The sequence below is a fragment of the Symphodus melops genome, assembly GCF_947650265.1.
Source record: "Symphodus melops genome assembly, chromosome: 13".
Lineage (NCBI taxonomy): Eukaryota > Metazoa > Chordata > Actinopteri > Labriformes > Labridae > Symphodus > Symphodus melops.
In genome coordinates, this window is record NC_136703.1 from 3,889,247 (window position 1) to 3,914,055 (window position 24,809).

At 41.7% G+C, this 24,809-nt stretch overlaps 1 protein-coding gene across 5 annotated transcripts in view; it reads left to right on the plus strand.

Annotated features, from left to right (window-relative positions):
* Positions 1–24,809, plus strand: part of mtor (mechanistic target of rapamycin kinase) — a 90,287-nt gene that overhangs the window by 10,952 nt on the left and 54,526 nt on the right. For 2 of the 5 annotated variants that reach the window (XM_079360448.1, XM_079360450.1), the window contains exons 14-29: positions 162–284; positions 1,120–1,203; positions 1,443–1,619; positions 1,955–2,047; positions 2,970–3,104; positions 4,080–4,209; positions 9,507–9,757; positions 9,864–9,950; positions 11,507–11,674; positions 15,929–16,041; positions 16,393–16,555; positions 17,016–17,108; positions 17,467–17,613; positions 18,661–18,803; positions 20,368–20,530; positions 22,523–22,668. In XM_079360448.1, the coding sequence (XP_079216574.1) occupies positions 162–284; positions 1,120–1,203; positions 1,443–1,619; positions 1,955–2,047; positions 2,970–3,104; positions 4,080–4,209; positions 9,507–9,757; positions 9,864–9,950; positions 11,507–11,674; positions 15,929–16,041; positions 16,393–16,555; positions 17,016–17,108; positions 17,467–17,613; positions 18,661–18,803; positions 20,368–20,530; positions 22,523–22,668 (2,216 nt within the window). The remainder of the gene's footprint in view (positions 1–161; positions 285–1,119; positions 1,204–1,442; positions 1,620–1,954; positions 2,048–2,969; positions 3,105–4,079; positions 4,210–9,506; positions 9,758–9,863; positions 9,951–11,506; positions 11,675–15,928; positions 16,042–16,392; positions 16,556–17,015; positions 17,109–17,466; positions 17,614–18,660; positions 18,804–20,367; positions 20,531–22,522; positions 22,669–24,809) is intronic. The other 3 variants (XM_079360451.1, XM_079360452.1, XM_079360449.1) reach the window with 2 other exon arrangements.

Consider the following 24,809-nt stretch of genomic DNA (forward strand, 5'->3'; position numbering starts at 1 on the left):
AACGTCAAAACTCAAAGCATTTCTTTATGAACCTAGTTAAGGTTTACCATACTGTGATTCTTCCATTCCACCACTCTTTTACCTCAGTAGTATGTATTTCAGACGTAGAAGAGCAGAGATGTGTCATGTTAAACTAAACTCTGCTTTCAATTTTTTTGCAGATCTTAACAGAGTTGGAGCACAGCGGTGTCGGCAGGAACAAAGAGCAGAGTGCTCGAATGCTCGGTCATCTAGTGTCCAACGCCCCTCGACTCATTCGTCCATATATGGAGCCCATCCTCAAGGTACAGCTGTGACGGTTGAGTCTAAAGTGCATCGCTACATGAACGTTTAGACTTGGTAGACTTCTCAGAGCAGGAGAAGTTAGGAGCTAAAATTCACATCAGTCCATCAATATACCATTAGATCTGCTGCTCATGTGGAAAAAGTTAAGCTTGCAGCTCTTTCAGCTGGAGCTCCAAGTAATCTCATAAGTGACAAATCATGTCAGTGTGAAAATGAAATTTCACTCCTCACCCAAAACGCATTTTTCAAAACTTGAAAATCAATGACTTATTAGCTTATAGACACTTTTATGAGGCCTTTTTGTTTTGTATTGTAACATTTGAGCTCAAATTGAGTCAATTCATTTTAAGTAGTTAAAGTAATCACAGCTTCAGACATAAATAGTTTTTAATCAACAAACATTGTGCATCAAATTGAACCAAATCGATTAACTCCAAAACTTGAGTTAAGGTGAATTGTGTGGTAAAGAAATTAGTTTGCTTCCTACATCAATATAAAACAGATCTACTGAAAGCGTCTTGACATCTGTAAAGATTAGGATTGTTCTTAGTCAATATCAATAAAATCAATCACTTTAAAAAACATATTCTCATCCCTACGTCTCACCCCTGAGTCCACGTTGCCTTTTGGAAATTGGAAATGTAGACATTAGTGTTCAACAAGATGGAAAATGTATAAAATAAACCGGGCATAAAATGTTTTGCTGCATTAATTGTTTTGCTTGATTTCATTTCTGTCCTTCCCAACTGGGAAGCTCTTTAATTCTAGCCGTCATCAAAAATAAAATCCAGGAGGGCAATTAGTTCTTAACCTCTTAACCCTTTTTCTTTGCAGGCTCTGATCCTCAAATTGAAAGACCCAGACCCCAACCCTGCGGTGGTCATCAGTGTCCTTGCCACAATCGGGGAGTTGGCTCAAGTAAGATCCAGTTTAATGTTTCGCTGCCTTGAAGAAGATTATTATTAGCCTGTGCGTCGTATTCATAGATGTCACTGCTGGCTGTTGAGCAGCATTGTTTGCCCTGTGCACATAATGACACTATCAGAGTATCTCACACAAACAGTTTTGGTTCAGGCGCTTTAATCTTGTCAGATTGTAAGAAAAGTCGAGCGCAGTGCCCCACCCATCGATGCCTATCATTGCTCCTGACTGTCCAGGCTTTTCAGGGGTGTCATCAGAGGAGCCGGGAAAACAAAGGGAGAGGCAGTCAGACGCTGCAGTTCAGACACAGTGCAGGAGACGCTCAGGCACACCGATTGCTCACAGTTGGCTCAGTGCAGGAAGAGGCAGGATGCCAGCTGGTCAGGAACCAGCACAGAGAGACTCAGGAACATGTAGGGAACTCAGATGAAAGCGATTGAATGCAACATCAAAAATCAAAGATGTATCCGAGCTCGAGCCTGTATGTGTAGAACAAAAAAATAAATCTCACCGTAACTTGAGCTGAGTGCAGCAAAGCAACCCCCCTTTACCTTTTAGAAGGTGTTCAGTAGACAGCACAAAAAACAAACAGACGTGCTACCAGAATAATTTGACAAGGCTTATTAACGTTGTAATTCTACACATAAGGGCGAAGGTTTAATGTTGATGTACGACATCTAAAGATAAAACAGGACAGAATATAAAATCTTCTTAGTTTTTATTTGTTGTCTTCCTTCTCCCTGTTCAGGTCAGTGGTTTGGAGATGAGGAAGTGGATGGACGAGCTTTTTCCAATCATCATGGACATGCTGCAGGACTCCTCCTCTTTGGCCAAACGACAGGTATGTTCAGGAAAAGACTCATCTTCATCTGGTTGTAATTCTTTTTTTTTTTTGTCTCGTTTCTCGTCAGCATTGCTCCAAGTTCTGAAAAATATTTATTTCTTTGGTACAGTAAATGCATGACTTTTTCTGTAAACACAACTGGATAATATTTCTCTAAACATTTCAAGTCCCATCATTAAGTATTTGAGAGCTTTATGCTCCAGTTGTTTTCAGTTTAAACAGGATTGTGGGCCTGAAGCTAAAACACAGAAGGATCATTGAAAAAGGATTTAAGAATGGCTTATCAATGACTGTCTGAGATGAATGTATTGTTGACAGGAGAAGAAGAACAAAATACTCAGTTGTGATTATTAGAATACGTTGATACAGTAGTAAGGTCCCTCGTCCTCCTCGTGTTTTTATCCGGTCTGAAAAGCGCTGGCTGTGCGCTCAGGAGTGTTTGCATGAAGGGATTGCGCGCTGAGAAGAAAAACGCTGCACGTCCGTCTTGTCTCCATGACAACAGTCTGTTGACTGGAGCGGCTGTGGCTCTGTGGTAGAGTGGTCGTCAGGGTACGATCCCCAGCTGCTGCAGCAACATGTCCGATGTAACCCTGGGCAAGAAATGCAACCCTAAATTGCTCTGAGGCGTTTGAATGGGATTAGTTACATCACATAGTAACCACATCGCATCGTTGATGTCAACAACACCTTTCTGGAAAGTTGAAAGGTTTTTAACTTTTTAACTCAGCTTTCGCAAATAAAAGGCAGAGCGCTTAGAATAAAAGACGCTTGTCCTCATTAAAACTTGACAAAAGACACTTGTGCTTAGAATAAAATGCTTGGTGGACACAAGGCCAAAGAGTACAATGCATAACATAAATACATGTGTCTATCAGTCGCCTTTTAACAAGACAGTCTGCCTCTTATTTTCCACCAGGTGGCGCTGTGGACACTAGGCCAGCAGGTGGCGAGCACAGGTTACGTGGTGGAGCCCTACCGCAAGTACCCCTCCCTCCTGGAGGTGCTCCTCAACTTCCTGAAGACAGAACAAAACCAGGGCATAAGGAGAGAGGTAAGCACGTGAGCCTCCATCTTGGCGCCCAACTCTTCTTTTTCCCTTCAGTTCACCCAACAGTGTCGCTCAGTGACTTACTGTGCGGCCAGAAACCCAAACTGTCAACATTTAATGAACACATGAAGTTCTGTCTGGATGTATTGACTTTGACTGGTGACTTATAATAGAAGGAGAACATGTGTGAGTATAGTGTGAGGCTATACACATTTTCCATCATTATATGGAGCTGTGTCCTCAGTCTTGAGCTGTGATGTAAGTGATAATTGTCACTTTTTTTTGTTCCTCTGCGTATAACATCCTGTGGGTCTCAGAGAGCACATTGTCGCTGTGCGTGATGTGAGGCACGTGATCGTTGGCTCCGTTCTAATGCATTTAAATGTTGTTGGGATTATTAACCAATCGTATACGAGCACCAGCAGGCTAGTATGGCTTTATACTCTGTTCTACAGACATTGTATTTTTTAACCTGAAGATCATCCGACTGCGGTCTCACACTATCTAGCAGCTATTCCAGAGGGAACAAAATGTGCCAGAACATCCATTCTCACATCCACATATGCTCTATTTTCCCTTTTATTGGTTGTTTATTTCACACTTGGTTCCAACAGTCTTCACTTTGCTTCAAGTGACTCATTCGGCTACTTCAACATTGCTTCAGAGCTCTGAGGACACAATAACATTTTGTAACTATTTTGGGAAAAAAAAAAAAAAAAAGTTGGGAAAAGTGCGTAGATTTATTTTACGTTTCCTTTTTTTAATCGAGCCGGCTACCTCAACACACATCACTTTGGATCTTCTTCTCAGACTTTTAAAGAAATGTGGAGTACTAAGAGCACTATTCTATTCCATGCCATTTTATTCCATGCTATGCCATTCTATTCTTTTGTATTCTATTCTATGCCATTCTTTTCTATTCCTCATTGCAGTCAGTCTGAAAGTTCTCTAGCGTGGTGCGTGCTGTGTGTCTTGCAGGCTATTCGGGTTCTGGGTCTTCTTGGAGCTCTGGACCCCTATAAGCACAAGGTCAACATCGGCATGATCGATCAGTCCCGAGACGCCTCGGCCGTCAGTCTGTCTGAGTCAAAGTCCAGTCAGGACTCAGGTAGGCCTGTGATCACATAAACACTCAAAGTTTTTACAATCGTTGGTTTTATTTTTTTCACTCAAATATGTGGAAGGTGTCTAAATGAAAAGAAATAGTTCTTTAAAACCTTGGATGATAAATTCTATTATTAGTGCTTCTGACACCTTTCAGCTGCTCTCTCCTAAATGACATGTTTACAGGTTGGATGTGTTTGAACATCTTCAGGCCATGTATAGAGTTACATTATAGATGAATATAAACAACAGTAGCTGCAGGTTGCCTGGATGTAAACCCACTTCACAAAGGTTAACTGTGAGGTCATTTATGTTTCAGTTTGAAAGGATAGAATACTTGATTTAGAGAGAAGCATGTAAACGTCCTTTACAAAAGACTTCTCAGCTCCTCTGTTACATTCTGATCAACAAAATGCCAGCTAGACACAAACAGCTGATGTGGAAATAAGAGGAGTCGGATCATAAATACTGTGAAGTAGCTGACAATAGACGTGTGAAGTCTTTCAGTCGTTTCTGTGCAGAGAAGTGTGAATAAATAAACCTGCAATCCTGCAGTGCTTTTTTCTGTGGTAAGAATCGGATCGCTCTTGAGAGGAGCAGATTTCATCCTCACTTATATGATTTGTTGAATCTGGCTGACTTCAAAACCAATGACATCCTCTCCGGCCAGAAACACTTTACTGCTTGGCCGTTTAATATTTGATAAATCTACGGCTCATTAGAAGTGTGCACAGGGAGGTTATGCATCTGCACACTCTCGACAAAAACACACTTTTTAGAGGTATTGCCCGTGCATTTGGGTTTTCAATTCAGTGGAGGCCTCTTTCTTTCAGGATTGAATTTCTGGCTTCTGTCTGACCTGCACCCTGCTCATCTACCTCCAGAGTGAGGGTCTGCCAGTTCAGAGGGAAATAGCCCCACAACTGGATTGAATTTAAGATGACCCACTTTAGACAGACAGCTCTTAGAGGACTTAAAAAAAATTAGACGTGTCATTTTCATTTGTTTCAAGTAATGCCATGTGTGAGAGCAGATTGCTGATGCAGTCTACATTCATTTATGCTTAAATGTGCATCCATATCTGATCAATCTTTTTTTAAGTCCAATTCAAATGTTTTCTACTTGTTTTTTTTTCTATGCTGTCAAAGTCTATTTAGCCTCTATTTGTCGTCACACACTAGCACGGGCTCTCGTGAGGCATTTTCTTACCTCTCCAGTATCTGCTTGAAAAGATCAAATCTTGTCAAAATACCGTCCTCAGTAATTTATACAGGTTTCACATCTGGATCTAATTTTTTTCCCCACCATGCTTTCCTCTTTCCTGCTGTGCTGACTTTCACCCATTCAATAAACTATCAAACAATGAGGCTGCGATCTATCCAGGTCCTGACCCCTCTCCTGACCCCTGATGGACTTTGATGAGAGTCTGAGCAGACTTCATGATTCTGCAGTAATATTTAAAGACGTTTTAGATGTACATTGTTTAACAGTCTGATACACTGGGTGAACAGCACTTCCTTTCTTCTTTTTTTACTCCATTTGCTCCTTGGAATGACCCAATGAATGATATGTTCAGGACCTGCAGTGATAAGATGCTTCTAACTCTTCAATAATTGGCTCTATGAAAGTATCCCAGGTTACGTCTCACGAGACATGAAGTAAAAACAACAAAGCTGACCCGGACGACGCAACAGGGTCTATTATATGAGAATATTTGTCTTGATATCGATAAAACCTGTAGTTCAACATCATCACATTATCAACAATTAGAATAACATTTGGTGAATAGACGTGTCATGATAGTTATAATTACATGCACTTCACACAGTTTATGAAAGCGCCAAAGGGGCCTGGTAGGAAAAAATCAAGATTTAAAAAAAAAAAAATTCAGGTAAAGTCGAGATAAAGAGTGTCCGTTTGTATTCACAATGATGACTAACCAGTAAAATGACATACATTGAGTTTCAGGTGTTAAGTGCATTTGTGAAAAGAGTCTTACATTTGATTTAGCCCCTTTTTAAAGTCTTCTTCATGGTGGGGTCAAAGCTCTTACTGAAGGACATAGCAGCAACATCACATCAGAAATAAAAAGCCTCTTCTGTTGACTGTGACTTAATGCAAACACTCTGACGGTAGTTGTGGAGGCTTTGACATGGATGGAAATGTTTGACCTGATGGTGGAGCACAGTTAAAGTTCATGCTGTCACTTGAAGCTCGTCACCTGCCGGAGATTTTGGAAATTCATAACAAGGGCAATAAAACGGCTCATCTGTCTGTCGTCATGGGCGCTGTGTATGGAGAACGCAGGACTTCTCTTGTCAGATCCAGTCGTGTGTCTGCGACTCTGACCTCGGACAATACGGTAATGGTTTTACCAGGTTGTTCTCCTGCGAAATGGACTGTGACCAGAATTGGAGGCTGTGCATCTGTTGGCAGATTAGTCAGGGTCAGTGTCTGGAGCTTGCAATATTTGACAGCATGTCTTTTGTTATGTGGGAGGTCATTGTCTCGGCCAGTCTCCTCACCTGACTTCAAACAGGTCACGACAGGCAGAAGGGGTAATAAAACAGATGAAATGTTGTGTATACCTTCTGAGTGTTTACATAAGTTTTTAAGGCATGGAAGCAGTTCCGTTTTCTTTTCCTACACATCTGAAGCTTGAGTTACTGCAGTGCTGCCGCCTCCCTCGGCTGTTTGTGGGCTGTTAGGATACAGATGTGTAGCCATCTATCACGACCATTAATCTAGACTTGGTGAAGGCTAGAATAATAAAAGATCTAACAACAAAGCTACCCTCTTTAGCCTGACAAGCTCTGTGCCAATCTGTTATGTCTACAGCCCAGGGTCTTAAGGGAAACTGAACTGGAGCAGCTGAAACTGTACTCCAGCAGAGGGCCGGTGAAATGCTGAAAATCAGACGTCTGTGCTCTCAGATGCCTCGTAAAAGTCAATAGCTCTGCAGAGAAAAAGGAACAGGCAGACCCCATTTGCATTTTCTTTCACAGACAAACATGCCGAAAACTAGTCATTACAAAGAGAGAAATGCATTATACAAGTAAAAAGGCTGCAACTACCGTAGTTTGCTTAAATAAGGATTTTTTTTTTTGCTCTCTAATCCTGTGCACAACTATTCTTAACTCTCATGTGTACTGTCATTTCAACTGTCATGTCCCCTGCTCGAGCTTGAGTCTTAAAAAGCGTTATACACATTGTAGCAATCACTTTGACATCTTAATTTAAGGGTAAAAGTGAGATTACTGGGTGTTCCCTGGTATAAAGAAAATCAAAGGGTTGTCTTGGCGTGGGTGTGTTGATGAAGGTTCAGACAACAAGTCTCAAGTGATCTTAACACTGCAAATCATCTCAAGCCCTGCTCTCCCCCTGACTGCCCGTCCTCAGCAATCGAGATGTCGGTGTGCAAAGTTGACCCAGCTGTGGCCTTCTCAGCTGGATGACCTCCTTTTCTGCCCGAACATTGGCACATTAGGGAAGCACATCTGCATCAGTTTCTCTTGCTGTTCCATTGCAGCGGTCTTGTTAAATATAACAGGAGGATTCATTTTTTTACTTGGATTAAAGAAGGTTCTGTTAAGCTTTGAAGGGATGTATCATAATCAGTCATTTCTCTTTTCTTATTTGTCATATCCATCCACATCCTGTGCTTAGTGGAAATGGATTTATGCTTTAACTGACAACACGTTGAAGTAACCAAAAAGGTTTTTTTTGTTTGTTTATGTTGGCAAACAAAATATTTGTTCTTTTGTTCTTGAGTCTAAACAAGGCTAAATACATAGAGTACATTCATCAACTACTGTAATCAAGATTTGGCTTATTAGACAAAGAAAACTTTTTTTTTTAAATTTGTTGTCCAATGATATCATAAATGATTGTGCCAGAACCGACAGCAACAAGCCAACAATATCAGCTCTTCTCTCCCATCAGAATATTATTGTTGTCAGATTTTATGGCCAGCACCAGATGCATTTTCAGCAGTACTCCAAGGACGCCGTGTTGATTTCGATAGCACAAGGGGCCGTCAGAGACGCCATAAATCACCGTTAATACACTCAGAGCTGCACACTGGAGGACTGATGCCTGACTAATGGTCTTTTAGTGTGGTGACGGCACGATTGGCCATTTTATATCGTCACCAGGGTTGGATTGATGAAGTTATAGTTGGAAATGGATTTATAGTCATAAAATAAGCTCCATATTAGTGATGATACCATCACATTTGGAAAAAAGCGAGAAGTAGGTTATGTGGAAGCTTTTATTTTTAAGAATCAAGCTGGTGGAGCTTTTTATCGTCTGGCTTTGGAAACGGTTTATTCTACCAAACTCAAGTTGAAGCAAAAAAATAGTTTTGTTTTTTTCTATCTTCCATGATTCAAACCACAAGTTGCATGTCATGCACTAACATTTGACAGTATGTTCCTTTTGTAGGTCATCGTTTACCACGCTTTTTTAAAGGTCACATATCTTCATTTTCATTAAGTTTTAATAAATCCAGAGGTCAGTCAAACATGTTTGTGAAATGTCTTCATAAAAACCTATTCTGATCCTGTATTTGTCTATGCCTATGAACCCCTCAATTTCAGCTCTGCTCAGAACAGGCTGTTTCTGTGTCTGTATCTTTAAATATGTAAATGAGCTGTGTCTGAGAACGCCCCCTTTGTGGAAGCGCTCGGGTGGCTCGGGCTTTCTCGCTTCGTGACCCATTGTTTACGGTGAGAACGCAGGTTCAAACACTTGGCCTTGGGATAGCGCAGTGGCACTGTGCGCGTCCCCATGTATTGACGCTCAGTCCTCGCGCGGGCGGCCCGGGTTCGAGTCCGGCCTGTGGCGATCCTTCCTGCATGTCTCTCCGCACACTCTCTCCCCACCTTTCTACCCTATCCACTGTCCTCCACTCTAATAAAGGCTATAAAACACCCAAAATAAATCTTAAAAATAAACCCAAAACAACTAGCTTTGAAATGTCACCCACATGGGGGAGGGGCTTTGTGATGTCATGAAGGGAAAATCTCCAAACAGCCTGTTTGAGCACACATTTTCTGAAAAGCAGGGTTTGTAGACAGACTAGGGACATATATTATTTAAAATTAAATGTATAATAATAAAAACCTCCTTCACTGTTGTTTCATGCAGTAAACAATACATTTTGTCCGGGCAAATTAAGTTCCTGAATAAGTATTTGCATTACACACCATTTAACACGTTTGTCAATAAAGGAGATGTTATGTTGTTCGAGTCATATTTAGCAGAATATAAGTCATTCCCTTTGTTTCGTCTCCTCCACAGCGGACTACAGCACCAGTGAGATGCTGGTGAATATGGGCAACCTGCCACTGGATGAATTTTATCCTGCCGTGGCTATTGTCACTCTGATGCGCATCCTGAGAGACCCTTCACTCTCCAACCATCATACCATGGTGGTCCAGGCTGTCACCTTCATCTTTAAGTCTCTGGGTCTCAAGTGTGTCCAGTTTCTTCCCCAGGTCATGCCTACTTTCCTCAATGTCATCCGGGTCTGTGACACCAGTATCAGAGAGGTAGTTAACACATTACAAAGGATGCCCTCTGCTTCAATGCTTGTTATTTTCAATGCAAATCTCTCACTCTTTTTTTTTTTATTTTTTTACCGTTCTTGTCCTCCAGTTCCTTTTCCAGCAGATGGGAATGGTGGTGTGCTTTGTAAAGATCCACATCCGTCCCTATATGGACGACATCTTCACACTCATTAGGGTAAGTGCAAGAATCAACAACGATCACCCAACCCCTCCTGTGTTTTTTTGAGCCAGGCAAACAGCTGCAAACCCTTAATTGTGCTCAGTTGTGCTAGACACTTTTCCCTATTAGGAGTAATGTGTTCAGGGCCTGTGGTTAGTCTGGCCCCCTGTCACACAGCAGTGTACATCATGTGTGGTGTAGTATTTAGCTAACAAGATTAAAGAGGCTGCAGGACTGAGAGAATGAGACAATCATGGTGTTTGTGCTGGATAATATTCTCTTCACGCTGCTCTTTTTTTTTTTTTTTGGCTCATTGTTAAGAACGACACATTCTCAAAAACTTTCTCAGCCATACAGCTCTGTGCTGTGTTTGTATTCACACAGCGTGATTAATTGTTGAAGGGAAAATATTAAAAGAGAAAAATGGTGGCCCCTGAAATTCACTTTTTTCACGTGGTGTGGAACAGTTACTCAAATCATGGCACTTGCAGTTGCTCAAAGACACTTTCTTAACACATAATCATATAGCACGGCACAAAATATCATATAACTGTTCTCCGTTTGGAATATTGGTAATACTGTTTCTGACACTTTTGCGATGGCGGTAACTCCTCCTGAAGTAAGTAATGGAGAGAACTGGACCAGTGCTCCTCGAGTCCCCCTGAGTTAATAAATGGCGAGTGAAACAAAGAATCTATTCATTTTTGCTTCAGCTCTGCTCCTGCATCCAGATGAGAGGGCTGGAATAACCATTCAGGATGTACACTCACTTGCACTCTGCTCAGCTGCCACAGGCAGGGAAAGCAGGAAGTTGGGGGCTGCTCGAGACCTCTGGTCCCTGACAAAACACCTCTGCCAGATCTCACAGCTGAAGTCCATTGACTGATTGACGCATTGCGTGACTTCAAGTCTTCCACTGTAACTCCAACTGCCATTATCTCTAATGTACACACAGTTGCAGTGGCTAGTTTTTTTTCTTCTCTAAAACGGTGTCATAAGCCACACAGAGACGTGATGTCAGTCCCACATGACAGGAAATTGTCTCCATTCCTCGTCATCCAGTATCATGATTCTCCCTCTCTTCGTCTGGCACGTGAACATTTTGTATTTCCAAAGGGCATCCGTCCAAAAGTCACACTCACATTCAGATCATTGATTGGAGCAATTCTTCTGACCCAGTTCTTCACAACAAGAAAACCTTCTGTGTTTTAGGAGAGCGAAAAGAATGATGTAGTGCTTTGGATGTACCCGCTGAATGTTGTAAAAATTTATCTTCTGAAATTGGATGCACCTCAATTTAGGTCAGTCTTATCCAGAACAAGAGTTTAACAGACATGGGCAGCTGTCTGCAGGATTAGGTGATAGTTTACAGCGAACTCACCTTAAATGTTTTACCTGAAGGTCAGCGACTTGGTAAACTCATTTTCAAGTTCAAAAGCTCGTATCAAATCGACTCTCTCTTGTGTGCTTTATAGAAGCAAAAATAGAGATTTCCGTCCCGTTTATCAGCTGTAAAAGAACTAATGTGATGTCACTTGAACTGCTGTCACATATTGTGTTGTGCCCTGTAGGAGTACTGGACACCAAACAACCCCATGCAGAACACCATCATCCTTCTGATCGAGCAAATAGTGGTGGCGCTCGGCGGAGAGTTCAAGCTCTACCTGCCTCAGCTGATCCCGCACATGCTGCGTGTCTTCATGCACGACAACAGCACCGGACGCAGCGTGACCATCAAGGTGAGTGAGACATTCAGGGTGGTGAAGACACCAATGCTGCTGTGTGTCCCAGAAGAGTAGTTTCTAATCTGCCTTTGCTGTACTGTGGAGGGTAATACTCCAAAGAGCCTTGACTTTCATTCTGGAGACCATTCAGGTGACCTTTTGACCCATGAACAGTTACTAAACTGTATATTTTCAAGTGTAAGATAAGCACCAAGAGTACTTCTAGGTCAAGTAAAAGCTCATAGTTTGGCATTGTTCCAGGACCCCAGGAAGAACGGCTGAGCTCGAGGGCACAGCTTATCGGATCTTTACAAATGAACAGAACAATAAGTCAGCGTAGACACTAACCGTGGTCTCTTAAACTCAAAGTTAAAAGGTATTTCTGGGGGAAAGAAGTCTTTTATGCAAGAATCCCAGCTCGTCACAAGATGCATGAAGGAATACAGATCCCAGCCACTCCAATGTAGTTCATGCATTGGAACAGTGTTTTACCAAAGACAACGCGCTATCCAAGGAAACTAAGACGAGAGAATACAAGTACAACCAATTAGAAGATAGATTATGTATTAGTATCATTAGTGTCATGGCATGGGCGCATGACTATCAGAAACAAACAGTACTTTGTTTTTGTTTGTTTACATCTATACATGTGAGAATTTTAAGTTTTGTGTTTGTGCAGTTTTTAAAAAAATTTTTTATCCCCTCCATGATTAAAATAACTGTGGCCTGAGCCTGAAACTACGACCCCTGGAAGTTTAACATTTCAAAATCACAGAAGGGATTGAGTTCTTTTAACAGCAGTTATTACAGCAGGGACTCCTGACAGATTTAATCAGGGGAAGAAAAAGGAGAATTTAAACAGCAAAACTCAGACGAAAATCAAAACAATAAAGTCTTGACAAATTGAGTGGTTACAGAAATGAACTCGGTGAGGCTGAAATTGAAAGTGTGGTCACGGAGCTGGAACAGCTTTCACAAAGTCGCTCGCGAGGAGCCTCAGCAGAGACTCAACAAATAAAAACATGGAACTTTAAAACTGGTTACTGCTGCCATGAACGCTGACTCAGCAGAGTGCAGAGAAATAGCAGAAATAAAAAAGAAATCGAGACCTTATAAAATAATACTAATAAAACAGGCGCTGCTGCCTGCAGTGGTCGAGTGCAGTGATCATCAGCGTGTTGCTCTTTAATGATGCTCTCGCTTTTTGTGCCAAGTCCTCCAGCATAGCAACATTTTCACTTTTCTTGTCGCCGACTTTTACATTTTTAACAGCCAGTCAAACTTCTTTAAAATTCTTGCTTTCTAGTTGTCATGTAAACAAATAATTTAATCTTGCCTTTATCTCTGAGAAAACATGCCCACTTTTTTTGTTTGTTTTCTTTACACTGTCTCAAAGTGTTTGGAAATAAAAGCAGATAAGGAAGGTAATAAATATAAGAACATTCATTGGAAGACATCATGTCAAAGAAATGTAAACAGAAATAGCTTTCAGCTTTTCTAGTTGAATGTGTTCGAACACAAACCTTTCAGTCTGATTTCTGTCCATCGAAGTGTAGGGTGGGGTCAGCTGTCTGTACGTCCATCAAGGCAGCACTGTCTGGTCCAAACTGAACCTTGTCATTCCTTGATTTCTGTATCTTTCTGCAGCTGCTTGCATCCAATGTGATTAGACTGTATTTTGCTTTTGCCGTCTCCCTACAGGAATCTCACTGTTGTCATAATGAACGCAGGAGAATCTTTTGTGTTGATGTTTTTGCTTCCTGTCTCACGTTCAATCCTTCTCAAAACAAGACAAGAAAATAAGCCAATAACAAAACAAAACACAACCTTAAGTTTAGTGTTGTTAAATAGCTAAATGCGTCTCTTAGTCGAGCATGACCTCGTCTTTAAGATAATGCAGCAGGCTTTTCTTAATGGTCGGAGTTGATTACGCTCCTCTCTTTGACATTTGACAGCTGTACTGATAAATGGAAAAAAACCCGCAAGTAGTGAGTCATAAATCTGGTGGAGAAAGCTCACTAATCAGATTGAAAAGATCAAATGTTAGCTTTGAGTTGTTATTTGAGTAGACGACTTCATTTCGCCAAACTGATTTTGTGTTTAAAATGCCTTCCCATCGCCCCACACAGTATCAGAGAGCACAGGAGCTCAGTGCAAGGTTGACTTATTGGGGCCGCTGCTTTTCTGTTCACCGTTTCCGTCGATATCCATCAAAATATCTGCTCAGCTCCAAGCCGCTCACTTGTGTTACAGCAGTTTAAAGACTGCATAGACTTGTAGCTAGCACACTCTCACGTTTCAGCAGCTGCTGCCAGGAGTTGTCGAGTTTTCTCTCAAACTTTAAATCATGGTTTAGACACAAACCACAAACACAGAATCATAAGAAGCTCAGTCATTTAGGGCTCTCTAGTCTGCATCTGTTAGTTCTCAGAGTGTGCTGTATTAGATAACCCTGCAGCCCACAGTCTGGATAGTCTTTGACTCAGGCCAGGGTCTTGAGCTTAATCTTCAGAACAGGATGAGGGTCATGGAATGGTGGGGAGGTAGGAGTCGAGTTACCTTCGAGTCCAAAGGAGAAGAAAAGAAAAACATACTTCCATCATTCAAGAAGCTGTTCTGTCCAGCACACGCACACACACTTCTCACTCCTTCACCTCGGCTTCCTGCTGTCTCGCCGTGCACAATTTAGTTGTGGGGGTAGAAGTGCTGGGAAAGAGCAGAGGTGGTCATGATGGGTGTGAGGGGCTGGGGTGAGTTTGTTGGCTGCAACTTATGTCATGCTTTCAGACCACCATCTATCCGAGCACACGTGCTCCACACTACATGACGTGACAATTACACAGGAATACAAACTTTCCCAAAGGAGAAGCACACAGCTCACTCGGGAACACCGTGAGAATCCTGCAACCATAATGATTCATGTCAGAATGTAATATTCTCAATATTACATAAGGGTTGGGTCTCAGTACACAAAGTGAATACCTGTTCATCTTCCTCTACCAACAAGTGATCAGATGCTGATTCTTTTGAACTGCTGTATTTTGCTGAGTCTGTATTATTGTGACATGAAAGCTGTGATGTCTTCGTGGCTTGGCTGTGTCTCACGCCATTTGTAAAATATCAACAAATACTGAGAAAAAGAAGTGAATGCCCAGGATCTTTTATATTTAGTATGACAGTGGATCATAGCTGAAAAGAACTGTCAATAAATCTGGGAACAAAAATGTATTTGGTTGACGGCACAACATTTCCTTTTCTGAGAGAGAGAGAGAGAGCGATGGGACTCTGAGCCACAGGTCGGATTCGAACATGGACCGCCCGTTTGGAGGGACTAGTGTACCCCGCTAATGAATTCAACAATGAAGAAAAACGCGACACAGTAAATGACGAAGGCCAATGATGGAAGACATCCAGCAGTTTATCTACTCTGTCACTGGCATGTGGCTCTTTATTACAAAACTCAATCAAGCTTTGTTTCAGAGAAGGCTGTGTGCCCAGGGACAAATACAGCCGGAAAAAAAAAAAAAAAAAATTGTGTATTTAAACATGGCTGGGTTTTCTGCTGTCGCACGCAAAGTCACGATTTTTTCGACCAATCAACAGGCTGCAGTGTTCGGCTCCACCTTTCCCGGCTTTAGTCTCAGGGAACGCCACAAAATACGTATCTTACCGAGATGAACCGAACTGAACCGTACCACCGGTCTCCGTACATTGAGGCCCGTTCACGAACCACTGTGCTACCTGCGCCCCAGCCCAACATGCCTCACACCTTTTGTTGGCTTAAGTTTGTGAAAGCTTCGGATAGGGGGACAAATATATTTTCAATCTGCTCTCAGAAATATATATATATTTTTTTTCTTTCTTCAATCCTTAAGATGGCTTTGTTTTCACCCCCATTTTCCTACGTTTGTGGCCAAACTCTAAACCTCTTTACTCGTATAATATATGAGCACTGGCCCATCAGCAGGCCTGCTGTGTGTGTTTCTGTGTTGATGTACCTACAATATGCCTTTGTAGCTCCATCGCTCTTTGTGCTGTGTTTTATGGTCTCTGGGCTGGGAGGTGACACTCAAAGACACTCGCACTTTATTCACTTATAGCAAAGTGGAATTTTCCTGGAAGGCTCATATGTGTGCCAGCAGCATGCTGAATAATAAAAAGCCAGCCAGCTTTTCTTTAAGGACTCCTGAAAAAGGCTGTTTAACAATAACTAGCTCATTAAAAAGGACTGCTCATGTTTACTGTTGCAGTGTGTGCTCTACTTTGCAGCTGCTGCATGCGATCCAGCTGTTTGGTGCCAACCTTGACGACTACCTGCACTTGCTCCTGCCTCCTATTGTGAAGCTGTTTGATGCCCCTGATGTGCCTCTGCAGGCTCGCAAGTCAGTATACTCCACACGGTTGTCTCTTTGGTTTGGATCTTGTGTGAAGTTACCCTTATTTCTCACAGGATTCATTCAACGTGGATATATTGTTTTACTAACTCACATTTTAATTGAAATGATTGCACCGCCGAAATGGAAAAATCCAAATGTTGCAGCTTTATATTTCCAGACAGAGGACCTTGTGTCTGCTGGTAGAATGATTAACAGCTAAACATTTAATGATCGTCTGGCAACTACTTAAAACCTTCAAATATCCTGCTTTAAAATGTCATCTGAAGCAGCGATGGCCTCTGTCCTGCTAGTGTTCCAGTTAAACTGAGAGTTTTGTTTTTTCTCTGTGTGGCTCAGGGTTGCTTTGGAGACGCTGGACCGGCTGACAGAGTCCCTGGACTTCACTGACTATGCCTCGCGCATTATCCACCCGATTGTTCGCGCACTGGACAGTACGCCTGAGCTGCGCTCCACCTCCATGGACACCCTGTCCTCACTCGTGTTCCAGCTGGGCAAGAAGGTATTTTTGGCTGTCCCGAGGGCTACCTTCAGAAGTAGCTGTTACTACTGGACGACCGCTTCCAGCCTCCCTACTGCTGGCTTCTCATGAACAGCAGTTTCGGCAACCCTCACCCCCCACAGTCTTTATTACTTCCTGCCAGACTGCTGATGTCATTGACCGATAGGCGGCAGGGGGTTGTGTTTATGAGAGTGGATGAGGTCACATTTACCTCTTCTTATCCCTTAAACCCTCCTATGGTTTTCCAGCACGGCCACAGAACCACCAGTCCACGTGCAGCCACGTCTGGCAACCAATGTGCAGGGGAAAGCTTTTGATCTGGGACTCATAATGGTTAGATACAAGTGCAGGGTCCCGAGGTTTGTGGCTTAAGGCGAGGGAAAAGCGGTAGCCAAGCTTAACCACATAAAGAACAAACACACCCTTTTATTTACTCTCCTTCCCTTCCCTCTTATATCAGTACCAGATCTTCATCCCCATGGTGAACAAAGTGATGCTGAAGCACAGGATCAACCACCAGCGTTATGACATCCTCATATGTCGTATTGTTAAGGTAAGCCCCCCCCCCCCAATATAAATATATACTCTTTAAACACCATGCTGTTGTCATAACGTATTTACTGAATAATGTTCTTTGCCTTGTGCACAGTCAGGTCTAAACATTATAACACATGACGCAGGGTAAATGCACAGGGTCACGCCACAAATGACATAATCATAAATAAACAAAACAGTTTTTAGACACAGTGCGCCATAAGAGAGTCATTATGTTTGCCTGTTTATCAACAGTTATTCCCCGGAAGGAAATGTACTTCCTAAAACATGTTTTGAGAGCCTGAATCAACAGTCAGTCTGTGTGTGGCCTGTGTGTGTGTGGCCTGTGTGTGTGTGTGTGTTTGTGCCTTCAATAGGGCTACACTCTGGCAGAGGAGGAAGAGGACCCTCTAATCTTCCTGCACCGCCAGCTCCGCGGTTACCAAGGCGATGCTCTGGTCAGCGGGCCAGTGGAGGCCGGACCCATGAAGAAGCTCCACGTCAGCACCACTGCACTCCAGAAGGTCAGAAGATATAACTGACATTTCACTTGGCTCATGAATTCTCTCATCGTGAGAGGTGACACGCACACAACTGTTGTTTGTTTCACTCGCAGAGCTGCGACTGCAGGTCTTGAGATTATGTACAGTAAACAATCCAGTCTACAAGTCATTAGTTTACTTGTTTTGAACTTCAAACCAACAAGCTGCTGATTAATTAAAGGGAAAACAAAGGAGCAGGGAAACACGATGGATACAGATGCTTCCCTGCAGGCCAGCATGGGGTCACTGTATGGTTTGTAAAAAACCCCATCTAGATAATGTGAATCATATGTCCTTCAAAGTCATCAGAGGCCTTAACTGCACACAGGAGAGCTGATGAGCCAGTTAACTTAATGGCTTCGACAGCAGTTCACAACTTACGTCCCTATGGTAACTGTGTTGGAGCAAGTTAGCAGTGCAGTAAATGATACGAGAGACCCTTATTAAAGATCCAGCTACCGGCCATCCAATTATTTTAATGTCAGAGCTGAACAGCTCGTGAGAAAGGAGAAGGTTGAGAGTGTCGGGACCTTTTTAAAGTCTGTTGTGTTTCAGTGACGATGTCTTTGTGCTATACACTCATCTCTTCTTACTACACAGAGTTTAGCTTGTACTTAAGAGATAACAGAGTAAGCCTGCATACCCATTTAAAAGATGTTTTTGCATTCCTTGGGTTTCTCTATAAAACAGTCAGGGATGCATCTGAAGCAAGAAGGTTTCAATTATCACAAGTACAAGTCATTTAATCATGGAATACACTGATGTTATCATTATGAAATCTGCTGGTGTGCTAATGATTGTGCAGTCACATCATAATCCTAATTGAACTATAACACAGTCCAGCTGTGCTTACGTCTTGATTATGTGTTTAACTTCTATTTCATTATAATATCTTTGCTAAGTGTTCCGCTCTGCTACTTTTAGACTTGTCCATGTTTGTTATTGATGATATGCTGAAATGGTAAGGTGTACGTGACGGCTCCCAGTGACTCCTGAGATGCATGACTTCCTGTGTGTGTCTTTCAACAGGCTTGGGGTGCAGCCAGGAAGGTGTCTAAAGATGACTGGCTGGAGTGGCTTCGGCGCTTGAGTGTCGTTTTGCTCAAAGAGTCTTCCTCCCCAGCCCTGCGATCATGCTGGTCGCTCGCTCAAACCTACATCCCTTTGGCCAGGTACAACACTTCTGTCATGTCTGCCTCACTAGCTCACTTCCTCTTTGCTTCATAATGCCTTACATCCATGACAGACAGCTGAAAACATTCACATAATTCATAGAGCTCATAAAAACCAAAGAGGCAAAACGCATCCCTTAAACTCTGTCTTTGTACTTTGCACATCTCGTGTTTTAAGAGCTGAGGGGGCAAAGCAGCGAGACATCAGCTGTTGTTGTGATGATTCTCAGTTACCAACAGTACAAGACTTGGTGCACTAGCTGCAAGTTTCCAGATGTTACAGTGTGAAGCTGTAAATGTGAAGCAGATTGTTTCAGGAAAATATTTTAAATGCTCTGTTTTCAAATCTATTAAACAACATTACTTCAGTGATCCTTGCACACCAGAAAGAAATCTAAGTCCTGATTGATTTGCTTGCCTAAATTGATTCAAAGCCTGATTCAACCCAATAAATAAATGTTACAGTTGTGTCAAACACGGTAAGCCTGGGAACCACACTGCTCTGCAAGCTCGTGTTTTATTTTCTCGGTCTGATGTGTCTGCTCCCTTCTTATTTCAGACAGTCATTCTGTGCCAGATGAGCTGAGCTAATAGATCAAATGCAACTCTTTCCCCCACTTTCACTCCATATATTTGTCTTCTGTGTGAGCAAATGTCAAAGTTAACTCAGTATTTCACTTTGTTTTTGAGGTTTTTTCTCCAATCTAACCGAGTCATTTTGCAGCCGAAAACACATCAAGAAGATGGTTAACCATTTGGACACGATCACAGTTTGTTCAGGTTGAGGCACCAACTCTAGTTTCATTTAGATCAGGGCTTTTTATAAGGGAGAAACAAATTTTTTCAGAGGTCCGTACCAACGATAACTTGAACTCTGCTCAACGTTCTCTCGCTGTAAAATACAAAATTATATATTTTGAATAGCTGGTACTGGCAATCATAAAAATAAAAATAGTCGAAATAGGCTTTGTTAAATTGTGGTTTACAGGTCAAATAAGTAATATCTTTCAAAATAAAGTGTCAGAGTTGTATTGCATGCACGGTATAAATATACAGTATATTTTGATTTATGATTGGCATTGCGCGGGCAGGACAAGGACGCACAATGGGCCAGGTGTGGCCAACGGTCCGTAGTTTGCCCAGGTCTGATTTAGATCATGCGTGGTTCAATCAAAAGTATCCTTGACTACTTTGTGGAAGAAAGACGAGCTTCATGTCAGTGAGTAACAGGAGGTCACAGATGATTAGTATAAGCTGCTCACAGCACATTGAGGCTGACACTGAAAGGAAGGTCACGAGAGCTAAGTTCTGGCTTTTACACAATGTCAGGCCACACAAAGTGTTGGCAAGCTAGCTGTTTTGTACTTGAGACTTAGCAGCCTATCACTATGTCACACATCCTGTTGATGTGATTGGCTGTTGTTCTGTCTGATTATATCCAAAGGGATTTCACTTTTAGTTATGCGAGTTCTTCAAGGTCTTCAAGGTAGGCGTTCCAGACGTATACGTGTTTGTGATTTGCTACCTTGGTGTTATACGTCTATTCTACTCCTTCTGTCCACAGGGATCTGTTCAATGCCGCCTTCCTGTCTTGTTGGTCTGAGCTGAGTGAAGACCAGCAGGATGAGCTTATCCGCAGCATCGAGCTAGCTCTGACCTCTCAAGACATCGCTGAGGTCACGCAGACTCTGCTCAACCTGGCCGAGTTCATGGAGCACAGTGACAAGGTGAGCTCTGAACGGCAACAACCACTTCTAACCATAGAATCACTGCGGTACCGTTTGGGGGGGGATTCCTCTTTTTTGAGTTTTGTTTGGGTGAGGACCGGACTGGATCTTACAGATCTTGCATTATCCTGTTCAAGTTTGCCTCAAGCTTTTCATACAGTGCATGGATTTGACCGGGCTGATTAAGGAAGCATTTTCTGCAAAATGAAATGTAATCTCAAATCACCCCTCTAAAGCATCAAACAACAAATGAGGACTTGGACGTCCTTGTATAATCATTAAGAATGCAGTGGACACAGATACAGGACAATGCATGGAGACATTCTGATGTACAGCTAGGACATTTATTTGAAGCAGTCCTGTTTTTTCGCTTTTCATCTCCTTTCTCCTTTTGAAGCCACAACATAAAAAATACTTCTCTCCATACGGCAGATAGTGTCATGTTTATGAGGAGTAAACATGAGTATGAGGAGAAGCCAGCATTTAGTTCACTCTTTTAGCGCTTGATGTTATTTGTTTTCTACCAATGGCTGAACAACAACATTCCCCTATATATATATATATATATATACACACACACACACACACACATACTGTACATATATATATATGTGTGTATATGTATGTGTATATATATGTATGTGTGTGTGTGTGTATATATATATATATACACATACATATATATGTATATGTGTATATATATATGTGTACATATATAAATATTTTTTTCCTGAATATCTTTTTATTCGACTTCACACCTTTAATATGTACACATCTCACAATGTGAAACGACATTCCTATTATTAATAAAAACTGTCCATCCCCCTTAAACCAAATAGGGCTAGTCTGTTTTATATGATGTTGAAATAGCATTTGAAAACATGTTGTACTTACATGGGTCTCCAACGGGCAGCCACATGTAAACCTCATCTGTTTTGGTGTTGTCTTTGCAGAAACGACAACGATGGTTCACTCGGATCAGTTCATTTTATCTTTTTTTTTTCTTGTCGTCAACATGTCTTCAGACTACACTTTGTGTCAGTCTGTTGAATTTATGTGTTGAGCCAGGTGCTAAACAGTTTGTGATGGCAGAACGTGCAAAGATATAGTCAGGAAATGTGTCAATGTACAAACGAGTGAAGGACCCAAGTCTTAACAAAGGTCAATGATGTGCCAAAAGTTACTGCAGCCGAGTTTACCCTGTCACACTCCTGCATGGCAGCTTGAGGCACAGTAACATTCAAATACTACTTTTAGAAATACTTTTACTGACGGGTGTTTCCATATAATTGAAGACACCCTTCCTTGCATCGTACTACTGTATGAGAAAAGAACTGATGTACAATCCTTGAAGAGAAGGTTTGTTTTTGCTTCGGCTGATATTTATTAGACATTTATTTCACTAGGAAAGAAACTTGTTTGGATTAAAAAGCTCTTTTTTAAGATTGTCCTGGCCCTAATCTGTCTGTTATATTAGTCGTCGTTAACTATCAACCTCAAAACCTTTATTGGTTGGACTTTAGATTCATGCTTGGGTTGAAAGAAAATTCCTTTTAACAGAGTGCTTTCATTTTATTCTTTATTCTACGGTCTGACCACACATGCTGAGCTAATTAGTGACGATACTGTTACGTTGAAGGTGGAGACCTTCATGGTCTGATCATAATATATCAATTCAGCAGGGTTCCCTCCTGCTGTGAGACTGCAGTAAAAACACATATAAAGTGTCGTATTCCCAGCCAGTGGAAAAGAGGCTCTTTAGATGGTTTCTGTGGGCGAGCAGACGACCACTCGCAGGATAACTTGACCAGAGGTGCATTTGTACAAATCATTTCAATGAAGCAGGAAGTGTATTCAAGTCATTCATTGATATCAATAACTGTATATATGAGGGTTTAAAAGAATAATGTTGACGTTAAACACTACTAATTGCTAATCGAAGGAGATAAATGTCACCAACAACTCGTCATTTAAATGTTTCTTTCTCTTCAGGGCCCTCTGCCTCTCAGAGATGATAACGGCATCGTGCTGCTCGGCGAGAGAGCTGCGAAATGTCGCGCATACGCCAAGGCTCTGCATTACAAAGAGCTAGAGTTCCAGAAAGGAGCTTCTCCTCTCATCCTGGAGTCTCTCATCAGGTAGGCCAAAACCAAAAATTTTTTCTTTTTTTACAGTGTATTATGGTGGCTCAGTTGGAAGAGTCAATCATCTCTCAACCTGAAGGTTGGGGGTTTGATCCCCAGCTCCTGCAGCCACATGTCCTCGGGCAAGACTTTACCCTAAGTTGCTCCCGCTGCTCTTTGGCAGTGGTGTAATCAGGTGTAATAAATGGGATTACTTCTGATGGACACTTTACATAACCACCACTGCATCAGAGTGTGAATGTGTAGGTTAAAAGAACTACACAAGCTCAAGTAAATTTACCATATGAACAGTACATTCATGACTTTACTTAACAACCCGCCTAACCGCTTCAAACATACTGTGTTCTCTGTCCCTTTTTCACATCAATGTCCTGTCATCGTTTATGAACTGTAACGAAAACACAACAGTATGGGGGCAGTGTAGGACAAGGTGTCTGTCAGAGAATATACTTAGATCTGGTAAAGTCAGTTAAAAACATCATCTGACATGACATAACTTTTTGTGGTAGGTCAGGATCAGGGTCAGCTGTCGTGTTTGCAGGAGCTAGTAAGTGGCGAAAGTAGTAGAAAAGTACCATTTCTTTTTCACTGTTAAAGCCTGACAGAAACATAAAAACTGCTGAATAAATGTGTCTGCTACAAATGCTAAGTTTCTCTTAACGTCACCGAGCTATTTTGCTACTAAAGTAGCTTAAGAACTGAAGCAGAACCCTTTGTGAACGCAACTGGGAATAGAACAGGGATGTTTCAGGAACTGTTGTGCTGTGTTGACTGAGGCTCAAAGCATAGATGAAACTTTATTGCTACTGGCCGCCCGCCTACATGAGACAGTAAAAGGCCACACAGTGACTTTTTGTGACTATAGGCCATCATTAGGGCCATTGTTTATGCAATAGCTTGTATTGCATTTTTTTTTTTTTAAACCTTGTGTAGAAAAAACGCAATACAAACATTAGGCTCCAGTGTGAAAAGTAAGAAATGGCACATTTCTCTCTGATTCATTTTTGTGAACAATTCTCTGTGATTCATTGTTATCACATTAGAATTTATTGCTTCGTGACAACATTAAACTACACCCTCAAATGTCATTTTGAATGTAATACATTAAGCAATTGTATTTCACATATCCTCCCGTGCCATAGCCCTTTGATATCATCTGTCATATTTTCCATCGCTTTCCCCTTTTCTCATCCTTCTTTATTCTGGGCCTTTGGCATGGCATGGAGAAATCTGTTTTCCAGGCATCTAATTGGACGCTTGCCCCCTTTTCATCTACGAGTGTCTGGACTTGTGTTTCTCTGGGGCCTGTTTTCAATTTCTCAGGAGCCTTGATGATGATGAATGATGGGAGCCGGCGCTCTGGTGTTTTCAATATCCCCATCTGGTTCTCACCTCTGCAGGATTTCCCATAAAAGATCTAGAGGCTGGTGTGCAAAAAGCACTATGTAAACCTGGCTTTATCAAGTTGTTTCTGCACTTAAAACAATCATTTTATTTGATGCACAATTTTGATGTTGAGGGAGAGTGCTCAGTGCTTTTTCAGTGCCTGATGACTCATGATGGACTTAGTGAGTTTGCAAGAATTCAGGATTCAGTGCTATAAATACTCTCAGATGGATTCTTAGTTAAAAAATGTCAAACACTTACCGCTAAAAGGTTTGAGTTTCACCTCGTCTGAATAATGTGTGATGGACACAAATTACATACAAAAGGTTGGTGTTGTGACTTCATTTTAAAGTCTTTCCACTTCAGATGGAGCCATGCAATTGGTCACAGTTTCCCCCAAAACTCCCAATAGGAAAAGAGAACTGTTAGTGAACAGTTGGTTGTATGTTTCGATGTTAGTGGACTTTAGTGGACTTTGCAATTCATTCTTTTATTAAATGCTGTTGAGTATTTTGTACGATTTTAATGACAGGATCAAAGCTGTGTCTTTGATATGAGAGAGTCAGAAAAACAGTTGTATTCATTTTGGGCTTTTATTAACACTGGAGCAACTGAAGCTTTAGGCTAAGTATTATCGGTAATGGATGTCATTGATTGCTCATTAATTGAAAATAGAATTTTGTAAGTTGGTATAATTGTAATGAGCAGACCGGGGTTGACACAATAGTTGGATAACTTTGATTGAATTC